The sequence below is a fragment of the Suricata suricatta genome, chromosome 5, assembly GCF_006229205.1.
Source record: "Suricata suricatta isolate VVHF042 chromosome 5, meerkat_22Aug2017_6uvM2_HiC, whole genome shotgun sequence".
Taxonomy (NCBI): Eukaryota; Metazoa; Chordata; class Mammalia; order Carnivora; family Herpestidae; genus Suricata; species Suricata suricatta.
In genome coordinates, this window is record NC_043704.1 from 4,184,172 (window position 1) to 4,196,468 (window position 12,297).

The 12,297-nt window shown below is 55.4% G+C and overlaps 1 protein-coding gene across 7 annotated transcripts in view; it reads right to left on the minus strand.

The window, feature by feature from the left end:
• C2CD2 (C2 calcium dependent domain containing 2) overlaps positions 1–12,297 on the minus strand; it is a 55,189-nt gene that overhangs the window by 19,698 nt on the left and 23,194 nt on the right. For 5 of the 7 annotated variants that reach the window (XM_029938882.1, XM_029938885.1, XM_029938884.1 and 2 more), the window contains exons 4-9: positions 10,821–10,925; positions 7,150–7,275; positions 5,076–5,199; positions 4,462–4,567; positions 2,027–2,091; positions 120–244 (exon numbers count right to left, since the gene is read on the minus strand). In XM_029938882.1, the coding sequence (XP_029794742.1) occupies positions 120–244; positions 2,027–2,091; positions 4,462–4,567; positions 5,076–5,199; positions 7,150–7,275; positions 10,821–10,925 (651 nt within the window). The remainder of the gene's footprint in view (positions 1–119; positions 245–2,026; positions 2,092–4,461; positions 4,568–5,075; positions 5,200–7,149; positions 7,276–10,820; positions 10,926–12,297) is intronic. The other 2 variants (XM_029938881.1, XM_029938879.1) reach the window with 1 other exon arrangement.

Below are 12,297 nucleotides of genomic sequence, written 5' to 3' on the forward strand. Positions count from 1 at the left end.
TCTAGAAGGGCGCACTGAAACAAGGGCCCCGGGGGCGTCCTGTGCTGGGCTGGAGCCAGAGGAAGGCGGGCGGGTGAAGACGCTCCCGTCTCCCCTGGGTCCCTAGCCGGATGTCGTACCTCTGCGGTGACGGAACCCAGCACCAAGCTGCCGAAGGACGAGCCGCTGGTCAGCGCGAAGCTCTGGGGCCCCGCCGGCTGCTTCTTGAACAAATCTAAAGGGATGGTCGCAGTCGCCCGCCGAGCTAGAAAGACAGGGCGTAGGTCGGGAAGGGCGTGGGCAGGCGTCCGCGGGGGTCCTGGGAGCCGCCATAGGCCACAGCTGGGACAGATCCCAGAAGCGAGTCCTGCCCCGGCACGCCGTCCGGTTTCAGGGCATTGCCGGGACGGGGAGCGGCCGCGGCACCGCTCCAACCCCGGGGGTGGAACGGCCTGTGCGGGGCGGAGAGCACCTGCCCTGAAGGCCACGGCGCCCGGCCCATGAGGCTGGGACGCAGGGGGCCGCAGATCCGGGACGCTGACAGCTGGGCAGCAGATGCCCGAGAGAACACCATCGATCTTAGGAAACACGGGCCAGGAAAGGGGGTGCGAGGGGCCCTCGCGTGCGTGTGCGAGCGCAGAGACACAGCGTGTGAGACCAAGAGCCACCGCCAAGCCCGAGCGCAGGTAACAGAGGAAATGGGGCAAGGTGTCAAAACTGTGTGGGTCTGCGTGAAGGCAGTGTCGCTGTTCCTCGTTCTGCTCACGTGAAATATCACGGACCCACGAGGCCCTACGCGGCCTGAACGGCCCGCGGAGCAGCAGGGCTTGAGTGTCAGGCGCGGATTTGGGGGCAGTGACCCCCAGCCTGGAGCAAATCACACCTGCTCTCGGCGGTCACAGCACCTCACTGCCTTCTCCCAAGAGAGCAGAATCCAGGAAATTAGCTCAGAATTCTTACTAACACTGAGAAACTTAAATTGCTTTTTCCTGGGTCTTTGTAACTTTAGAAGACCCCCCAGCCCCCCACCGCCCAGCCTCAAGGGCTTGGGTTTGTGACAGGAGAAGCCGGGAAAGGGTCCCCCTCTCCCAAGTGTGGTATGTTTAAGGGAACTCTTAGGCACCTAATAAATAGCGATACTCCTGACTCACACACATGCGCACACACACCTGTTCGTGCTCACTTTTGTGATTTTTACCTTGAATGATCACTTTCTCGTCTCTAAAGCAAGTGGCCAGGGTGAGCTGCGGTGGCTTATTTTACGAGGAGCTCCAGAGACGGAGAGTAGAATGGGGAGAGGGGCGGCAGGGGCTGGGGGGGGAGGGGTGGCAGGGGCTGGTGGGGAGGGGGAGGGGACAGAGTTTCGGCTTGGGGAGGCAAAAACGTTCCGGAGATGGACAGCGGTAAGAGCTGTTTAACAGTGTGAATGTACTTAATAGCACGAATGTTACCCTCAGAAATCGTTAAAACGGTAATTTCTAGGTCACATGCATTTTTACCACAAGTTGGAACAAAACAAAACAGGTCTATGAAGGCTGAGAAGATGGAGAAGCGCTTCTCTAAACCAAGAGTTACTGAATAAAAAAATTTTAGATATTTGTTAAAAAAAAAAAAAAGGAATGAAAGAGGGGCGCCTGGGGGGCTCAGTCGGTTAAGCATCCGACTTCGGCTCAGGTCATGATCTCACGGTTCGTGGGTTCGAGCCCTGCATTGGGCTCTGTGCTGACAGCTCAGAGCCTGGAGCCTGTCTTCAGATTCTCTCTCTCTCTCTCCCTCTCTTGTTCATGCTCTGTCTCTATCTCTCTCAAACGTAAACAAACACTTAAGAAAATGTATGACTTGGATGAAATGGACTTTCAAGCAAACAACGCCCTGAGAATACCAGTGTGGGCTCCGGCCCCCCCCCCCCCCCCCCCCCCCCCCCCCCCCCCCCCCCCCCCCCCCCCCCCCCCCCCCCCCCCCCCCCCCCCCGCTCCTCCAACCCCGTCCAGGCGCTGGGTCACCGCTTCCGGACACCAGGGCCTCCGTCTACCTACTTGACACCCACCTTCTGGTGATTGTTCATCCTCTGAAATCTGCAGGTACAGCTCCTTGGATTTGGCATTCAACTCACTGCGGGAAGGACAAAGAATCCGTAAGAATGCTTTATTAACGTTTTGAAACAGTATTTTTTCCTGACTGTACAAAGAAATACAAATCCCCATTGGTATAAAGATTATCTGCCACCTCCCTATCCCCAAATGGTTACTGTTACTATTGGTTACTGGTCTCCCAGAATTCCCTGCTACTTCCTGACTGATGACAGAAACGTTCTACCCAGCTGCCACCTGAGGGGCCGCCCGCCACAGATGGCTATCGAGAGCTCAAAACCAAGCCAGTGCGAACCGAGGGCCTGAACTCAATTTTATTTCATTTTAATTAATTGAAATTTATTTTTAAAATTTTTTTAATGTTTATTTTTGAGAGAGACAGAATAAAAGTGGAGAGGAGCAGAGAGAGAGAGTCACACACACACACAGAATCTGAAGCGGCACAGAGGCCGGCACGGGGCTGGAACCCACAAACCGTGAGATCATGACCTGAGCCAAAGTTGGACGCTTACCCAGCTGAGCCACCCAGGTGCCCCTAATTCATTGAAATTTAAAGAGCTACACGTAGCAAGTGTATCAAAAAGTACTATATCAAAAAGTGTAGCTATACGGGCACCTGGTGGCTCAGTCAGTCGAGCATCTGACTCTTGATTTTGGCTCAGGTCATGATCTCACGGTTCCTGGGATCGAGCCCCGAGTCGGGCTCCGCGCTGACAGTGTGGAGTCTGCTTTGGATTCTCCCTCTGCCCTCTCCTGCTCGCACGTGTGAGCTCTCCATCTCTCCCAGAATAAATAAACATGATTTTTAAAAAGGGTAGCTATATAATGATCTAAAAACAAAATACAGAACACGATAGACCTCTCTCCACCTCTGTAACTTTTTTTTTTTTCCAATTAAGACATTGGACATCTTTCCATGTCAGAAACTACAGAACAAATCCTTTTTAATAGGCATCTAGTGCACCACTATGAGGTCTTAAGAGGTTTTATTTCGTCAATTCCTTAGTAACAGACCCTTAATAACTATTGGTTGTTTTCGACATTTTTAATTACAAACAAGTGAAGATAAATATCCTTGTACGTGTATCTTTGTACACACTGTGTGATTATTTCCTTAGAGAGACTGTACCAGCCAGAAGGTACATGCATTTAAGAGATCTTCTCTCTCTCTTTTTTGTAACCCAGCTTGAGGACTCCAGAGTGCTTACTCCAGCCCACGCCCCCTTTACCCCCTGCCCCCCTGTAAGCTGGAAAAAAGGATCTCCTTGGTTTACACACTTGTATTTACCTATTTCTGAGACCGGACATCTTTTTAAACGTTTCTAGCTACTATAGTTCTTGCGTTCATGTTTCTAGCTCATCTTTTCCCAGTTTTCCGAGAGAGTGCTCATATTTTCATTAACGATTTATAAAGGTTCTTTACGCCATAATGGAATGTCTGGGGCCAGTACTTTTTCCTAAGTGTTCATTGTGTAAGCATCAGAAAGCAATTGATTTCTATAAGGCTGGCCACTTCACCGAAACATGATTTATACTGGTTTCCTAATATTACTTCTGTCCTGCACCTACTGTTATTTCTGATCGTTGTAACGGATTTTCTCGAGACATCCAGACATGCAATCGTAGCATCTTCAGGTAACGGTCCGTCTGGTCCCTTCCTTTCTTCATCTCACTGCTAACCACACATACTTCCAGAACAAAACAGTGGCCATCTTTCTCTTGGCTTTCGTGGGAAATACTTCTGGTACGAGTCGCTTACAGCGATTTCTTTTATCTTATTAAAAAATGGCCGGAAATCTTGTTTCCATGAAGTGTTTAAAATTAGGGATGGGTAGGAAGTATCAGGGATCATCTTCTGGACACGCACCGAGAAACATTTGTTTTTGCCTCGATCTAGCAACACGACGACTTGTTAGCAGGTCTCCTCCCGCGAGCATCCCCCCGTTTCTGGAATGACCCTGCTGGCCTGGCTGCCTCGTTTGTAATGTGCTGTGGGCGCAGCTCAAGTTTCCTACGCTTCTTAGAAACAGTCAGTGCTTGTCCCTTGGTCTGCTCCCTGCCAGCCTCTGGTAGCGACCCCACGGTTCCTCTGTTCTGGTTCCTTCGTTCTGCGCCAGACGGCGTGTATTTCTAAAGAAAAGGGAGCCGGGTGACCGTGCTCCTCGGTCACAGCAGGAGGTGGGCGCGGAGGCCCGGACCCAGGGCTGCCTTCAGGAAGAAATCCTCGTTCTACCTAAAACGACCTCAGGTGTTTAACACACGTCTAGAAAAACTTTTTATTTTTACTGTTTTTGGTATGAACGGTGCTACCGACCGCCGCCTCCGGGACCCGGCGGTCTGGCACGGGCGCGGCCGCACAAACCCAAGTCCACGGTACGCAGGCGGTACGCACAACGTGAACTCTTCTTCCCAGGTGAGGTCCATGGCGTTTTTCGCGAGGGCGCTGAACTTCTGAACGGGATCATCCAGCCGAACTACGCACTGTGGGTTAACGCTGCCTGTCATCGAACAAAGGGGAATTTGTATTTTTTAACTGCATTACATGTAGACACATTTTGCGTCAAACAGGCGGAATTAAATGCCTGAGATCATGGCTCACCCACTTCTGAGGGAATATTCTTTATGTCTCTTGCCATTAACAACTCTCAAAGCACCTCGCTGGAGGTTTAAGGTCTTCTATCCCCAACCTGGGATCTATTGGCCTGGACGGGCCCCCAAGTGTCCCTGCTCCTGCCCTGGGTGGGGAGCGGGGCCCTCCTCGAGGGCCTCATGACTACAGATGTGGCCCCCACTTTCGGACAAGACTGCTGACCCTCGGCCTTCACGTCCGAAAACTGGGACTGTTTTTTCAACTGCCCCTCTTTCCCAGTATGGTTCCCAGGTACAATCTCTGCACAAAGTTGGGGGTCGCGCTGCAGACCCCACCGGAGGGTGGTCACAGCGAAACCCCAAGTCCTCCCTGCGGGACGGTCACTTCCGGACCCAGCAGGGCCCCGGGCCACGCACCTGGAGCACCAGGGCCGTGCAGCAGCGACGCTCGGACATTCTTCACCAACAGCTTGAGCTCATGGGCCCTCGGAGGTTTGGGTGGGCAGGATTCCTGAGTGCAGGATGAGGTGTGCCGCAGGCTCTGGGGACAGAACAAAGGGCGGTGACCTGCGGGGAAGGGGGGCCGGCCGCCCAGGCCCTCGACCCCTGGCACGGGGAGGGTCTTCAGGACAATCTGCACAGAGCGCCTGCCCCTGGGGTCTGCTTTGGATTTTTCCCGAAGGGAGGGTCCCAATCAGCCGTAACCTCTTCCCTCGTGTGGGAGCCTTAGGTGCCCAATCACAACAGGGGCAGGGGACCTGGGTGCCGCAGTCAGTGCAGCGCCCAGCTCTTGGTGTCAGCCCAGGTCATGATCTCACGGTTCGTGAGTTCGAGCCCCGCACCGGGCTCTGGGGTGATGGTGTGGAGCCTGCTGGGGACTCTGACTCTCCTTCTCTCTGCCCCTCCCCCGCTCGTGCGCAAGCTCTCTCTTAGGGTGTACCTAAGTATGGTCTGGGCGGTGGCCTCAGCAGGTGCCCTCGGCAGGGGCAGCGGGGACCAGCCACTGTGCTTAAGGCATTTCCAGCGGGAAAAGGCTCCTCGAGCCTGGAGGACCCCACCTCAAACCCCCCTCCCAGACTCACCTCCCTTCCCTCATGGCCGCAAGTGCTCTTTAAATGGGTCCCTTCGGTACAAAGCTCTGGGGGTCCTGGAGGCCACTCTGAGACATCGCAGGGCTCTGCGCAAAGGGCCCCTGGTGCTGGTTCAGCCTCCGGGTTTTGGGGGGAAAGCTCAGCAGCATCTCAGAGTCGCCATTTAGAAAACACTGTGGTGGGGGCCCCGGGAGGCTCAGTGGGGTAAGTGTCGGCTCTTGATTTTGGCTCAGGTCATGATCTCGTGGTTTGTGGGTTCGAGCCCCGTGTCAGGTGCTGCGCTGACCGTTGAGCCTGCTTGGGATTCTCTCTCTCTCTCTTTCTCTGGCCCTCCCCTGCTTTTACTCTCTCTCAAAATAAATTAATAAACTTTTAAAAAACACTACTGTGAACCAGGACTCTGCCAACTGTGAGCTATAAGAAGTCATCGCAAAAGTCCTTAAGATCCACGTCCGCAAGCACTGGGGCCAGAGCGATCACATGTCTGGGATGGAGATGAAGCATTTCAATTGCATGTGCAGGATGGTCAAGTTTATGTGCCAACTTGACAGGGCGATGGGGCATAGCTCATTGTTCGGTGTTGCTATGAGGGTATTTTTGCATGAGGTTAACATTTAAATCAAAAGACCGAGTAAAGAAGATTGCCCTGCATAATGTGGTGGGCCTCATCCAATCAGTTGAAGGCCTCAACAGGACAAAGGCCGACCTTCTCTGAAAAAGAGGAGATTCCTCAAGCCTGACTGCTCTCCAGCCGGGATATCAGTTTTTTTCCTGCCTTTAGCCTTCAATGGGGACATCAGCTCTTCGTGGGTGCCATGACTGCTGGCCTTCAGACAGGAAGTGCACACCTGGGCGCTGCTGGTCTCCAGCTTCCGGACTCGCCTGGCAGGTGCCAGGACTTGCCGCTGTGACCACGTGAGCCCATTCCTTGTGACAAGTTTTTGTGCGTGTGAACAGATACATATTACATATAAATACATAACTGGCCCATGTAACTGTGGAGGGGGTTATATAAAACCCCCTTGCTTTGAGGGCATGCCTCATTGCTAACTGGGTTTCTGAGGTCCCACAGTCCTGGAAGGATGAGGCCTGCGACCACAGGCTCTGAGGGGACAGCCAAGTTTGGGCTCCAGAAAAGCAGAGGGTCAAGGCTAAGGAGGGCTGGACCATGCGGAGTGGCGCAGACACCTGCTCCTTCCATCCCACGGGGCTCTGGGCCCCTGGGCCCTGAACTCGAAGCTGGGCCCTGACACTGTCCACATGGACCAGCAAGCAGCCGAGCACCTGGCCCCACCGCGGGGCGTGGAGGAACAGGAGAGGCATGCACAGAGTCTCCAGGAGGGGGACCCTGGTCCCTACGGGGTTGTGAAGCCCTCTCCCCAGACCGTGGACGGGCTTACCTGAGCTTCCCTCACATCCACAGGCTTGGTGCTCAGAACCAGCGACGGCGAGGCAGAACCGACCAGGTGATTCAAGATATCCTTGAGGGTTTCAGACACTGCTTGTGTCTCGGCCACCCGGTCCTGCTGAAAGGGGACGAAGCCGCCGAGGCATTTCATAACCGTCGCTGTGCGGCTGGACGAGTGGTGACCACCCTCCCCGCCACATCCCCAAGACAGAGCCTGTGGGCCCGCGAGGTCACATTGGGACCGGCAACGTGCTCCCTGGCTCTCATCGGGGACGCAGGGTCCTCCAACCTCACAAGTAATTGTGCCCCTTATTTTTAAAAATGGTAACATTAAAGACACGTGCAATATAGAAACACGTGGCTATTTCTGCATAAACCCTTTCTGACAGATGTTTTTTCTTTCTCGCGTGACTTTTTTTTTTTTGAAGTTAAAACGTATTCCAGTAAATGCAAAGGCCCAAAGAGAAAGACAAATTTGTTGAGGAACAAAACTGGATGGTTTATGTTATCAGGTATCAGTTCTATAAAACTATAATAATGAGTACCCAATAGATAAATGCATTCCTGTGTTCCCGAATGTTCACGGAACTATATTCATAAAGCCCCAAACTGGAAACTACCTAAGTATCTGTCAACCATTAAGGAGATATGCAAATTGTGGCACAGTCACCAGAGAAATGCCACACCAGCCCTTGGGCGTCCCTGGTCACCTCTGAGGTGAACGCTTTCACCAGGGCCTCTGCCGTCCCCGTGCCACTCAGGGAGCAGGACATGCAGGAAAGGCCTCCCCAGGTCCACAGCCTATGGAAAACCTCCTGACTCACAGGGCTGGAGGGATCGGGAGATGGGTCGGCAGGTGGCCGGCTGGCCAGGTCCGGCTGTTACAAACCTAGTCCCAAGGTGCCTATTATTGAATATCTACCATCTGCTAGAAACTACTCATCATCAAAATAGCTAATACCCGCCTCACTCTTAGGAGAGGTCAGGCTCAGGTCTGTGCACTTAAACATGTGAATTTAATCTTCACAACCACCTTAAATATCATTATTCCCCCTTGAGCGATGAGGAAACTGACGCGCAGAGAAGTGAATGACCACGTGTGGGGTCCCCCAGCGCGCCAGGGGCGGAGCCAGGGCCACGCCCAGGCGTGTAGGCGCGTGGTCTGCACTTCAAACCGCCATGCTGTCGGCTTCAATAGGTCCCGGATACACCTATTTTTTCGAGTGAGGTGAAATTCACATCACACAAAATTCACCATTTAAAGCAGACATTTCCGTGGCATTCAGGACATTCCGTGTTGTGCCACCATCCATGCCACGCCCTTACCCCTCACTCCCCGACAGCCACGCCCCACCCTCCCCACCAACCCCCTGCCGGCACTGCTCTGCCTGCTGCCCCTCTGACTGGCGTGTCACGGGCAGCCCATAAAAACGGGATCATAAACACGTATCTCTGTGTCGGCGTGTCTCACTCTGCTTGATCTTTCCAAGGTCTCTCTGTGCTGCCGCAGGTGTCAGAACCTCATTCTTTTTGTATGTCTGAAAAAACACTCCATCGTACGGATAGACCTCATTCTGTTTGTGCACCTGTCTTTTTTAGCCCCGCCTCCAATTTCTTGTCACTTCACAGAGGAGGAAACCAAGGACAAAGAGGAGTGTTCTGGGGCACTCAGAGGCCGAGTCCATCCCCCGATGAGCAGCTGGCTCGGGCCATGCCCCTGCCCGTGTGCCACCCCACCCCCGGGGGCCCAGAGCCTCGCATCCTGCGCCCACACGACCAGCCCCCAGGGGCTGGCGTGACTCTACACTTGGGAGGTCTCGCTTCTCCTTCACATGAGCAGCACGTGTGGTCAGAAGCCCCCGGGACGCTGGGGGGCGTGGAGTAAAGCACGTCCAAGCACGCCACTGTTTGCGTGACGACGGAATAAGATCGTCTTTGCAAAAAGAAACCCGAGACAAATGTGAACTAATGAACAAAGTACAGGGTGCAGGGACTGGACGGGCAGAAGGGGCAGTGGAGGCTGGGTGTCTGAGTAGAGTGTTCTGCGCAGTTTTTGACTTCCAAACCATGCTAGTATTTTACATATTCAAAACATGTATGTAAATTTACAAAGGTGGGGCCAAGACGCTCTGCTCCCATCAGGCGGGTCACAGAACCAGGCAGGAAGGACTTAACCCAAGGGTGTTGAACACCGAGGTCCGCACCCTGCGTCGGGCATCCCCACACAGAGCCGGGCACGGCAGTCTCGAACTCAGGCCTGACAGCTGTGCTGCAGGGAAAAGCAGATGTGAACATGGGAAGGAGGAGAGACAGGAAAGAAACCGGGGCCTCCAGAGAAGCCGTGCACACCTGCTGCGTAACAAAACAGCCAGAAGTGGCCGTCATGAAGTGCACCAGTTAGCAGAGTCACAATTCAAGCCTATTAGTCTCAATCAATCAATCAATAAAATTTAAAAAGGGGGAGGGGCCTGGAAGGTTCAGTCAGTTAAGCGTCTGACTTTGGCTCAAGTCATGATCTCAGGGGTCATGAGTTTGAGCCCCGCGTCGGGCTCTGTGCTGACAGCTCAGAGTCTGGAGCTGCTTCGGGTTCTGTGTCTCCCTCTCTCTCTGCCCCTCCCCTGCTCATGCTCTGTCTTTCTCTCTCAAAAATAAAAATTAAAAAATATTTTTTAAAAAACCACAAAAACTGCATACATTCTACAAGGCACAAAAGGTAAAATCATGTACGGACAAACGATTACATTCGCACATTTAGCTGTGGTGACAGGTCAGTAGTCACACAAGAGACGGAAGCAGAGCAGGGCTGCAGACCAGGATCATGAAAGCCCCCGCGAAGGAACCAGCTAAGAACTGAGCCTTTGGAATAAATGAAGATGCATGATCTTTCCAGCAACTGGGGGTGACCCCAGAGTGACTTAGCATGTCCACTCCCTGCTTCCAAATTCATGTCTGCAGAACACCTGTGACCATGGGAAGCGGTGGGGGGGGTGAGATTCTGAGTTTGGATGCACGTTCGCAGAGGCCGTGGGGAGAGACGCTGCCCCTGGGAGGCCGCCACCAGCTGCCTGTAGGTGAGGGCCTGTGGGAAGGGGCGAGGGTCTGATGGTGAGGTGTGGTGGGGCGTGACGGGGGCCCCACGGAGACAGGACTTCAGGGGTCCCCAGCCTCCTCTGCACAGGAGCCTTTGAATAATCCCCAGCCCGAGGCGCCGGGGGGCTCGGTCGGTTAAGCATCTGCCTCTCAATCTCAGCTCAGGTCATGATCTCAGGTTCGTGGGACCGAACTCTGTGCTGGCAGCGTGGAGCCTGCTTGGGATTCTCTCACCTCTGTGCCCCTCCCCCACTCGTGTGCGCTCGCTTGCACTCTCTCCCTCTGTCTCTCTCAAAAATAAATATAGAAACATAAAAAAGAACCCACCCATTCCCCAGCGCAAGTACATCTGCGTGGGGGGGAGGGGCAGGCCCAGGATTTCGTCCAGCTGCCGTGTGACGGCAGCCGCAGCCTGGCTAGAGCCAGCCTCAGACCCACCAAAGCCAGCCCTCCCGCCCTGTCGTGGCTCCGGGACGAGGGGAGGAGCCCCCCTCCCCAGGTCGGGCACTCACGACGCGTGTGCTCACACGCACACGGGGGGGGGGGGGAGCTCGTAAAAGCTTGTGCACTGACCTCGTCCGGGGCTTTGGGCTGGACGGTAATGGCCGTTTCCGGAGTGCTGACGAAGGACCACTTGATCTGGATGTCGTCGCTCTTCTCCCTCATGTGGAGCTCCAGCTGCCACGAAACACGGTTACTGGAGAGCTGCCCTTTGTGCCCGCGTGCGTGTGCACGTCTGTGTGCCCGCGTTCGTTCATCTATGTTCTTGGACACCTGCCTGGCCTCCACTTGCCTCTCAAAATGGTGAGGAGACTAACCCCCGGGCCCCGTCGCCCCGGCCTCGAGCCCACCAGCGCCTTCCTCGGCCTCAACCTACCACCCAGGGTCCTCAGGGTTGGCGGCCGAAGGCCAAAGGTCACTCAAGCCTGTGGTCTCTCCCGTGAATGACTCTGTGCTTTGCAGGGAGTGTCACCAAGGCACCACGGAGAGGGAGGGACGCAAGGACACCAGGGCGCTGAGCCCAGCCCCGCACTGGCGGTTTCCCAGCGGGCTGTGCACACGCCACGCAGGCGTTTGCATCCTCGCTGGCCGGGGCCCACGCACACCCTCTAACCCCACTGAGCACTTGCAATAACCCATCGAACCCGCCCCATCCGTGGTGGCAGAATAATCTCCCCCAAAATGTCCTCATGCAAATCCTCGTAACCTGTGAACACGCGACCTGATAGGCCAAGGGGACTCGCGGGGTGACTAGGGCAAGCGCCACCCCAGCGAGCCCCGCGGAACCAGGGAGCCCTCAGAGATGGCACAGGAAGGCAGGAGAGCAGCCTGGCGGGAGGGCCCTCCACGACGGAGGGGTGGGGCCAGCCGCCCAGGAAGGGGGGGGCGGGGCCTGGAAGCCGCCAACGGCCTCTGGCTGACCCCCGGCACGAAAACAGGCTGTCAGCCCTACGGCCGTGAGGACCTGCACCATGCTGACGGTCCAGTCAACAAGGAGACCCCCAGAACACTCAGACCAGAGGTGGCCCCCCGATTTCACCCTTGCAGGGCATCGGGGCTCCAGGGCGGGGTACCTGACGCCATGTCACACTGAGCTTACGGGGATGCACTCAGCAGCCACAGCACCTCCCATCCTCCAGGGGTCAGCCCGAGGCCCCTCCACCCTTGGCCACGGAGGAAGGCGCCACCGTGGTAGCGCCGACGACTCAGGGCCACTCAGGTGAGCGTCGGGGCAGGACGAGCGGGGCCTCCCTGAGCCCTGGGGTCACGGTCACTCCAGAGAAGCGCACGTGGCCGCCGGCCCCAGTAGGCCTCCAGCCCAGGCAGCCTGTGGAGCCCCTTTATGCACGTAGTAACGGGGGAACCGCAGAGCCACCAGAGGGTGTCCCGCCTCGGTCACGAATGGCCAGTGCCCACCCAACAGCTCCCCCACAGGGCGGCGTTGTCCGCGCTAAGAGACGGAGGAGGGCACAGCGGTGTCACTTGTGCTGAGCAGTGCAAGGCCACATGAGCCATCCCAGAAACCCCGTGTCCTCAACGGGGGATGACG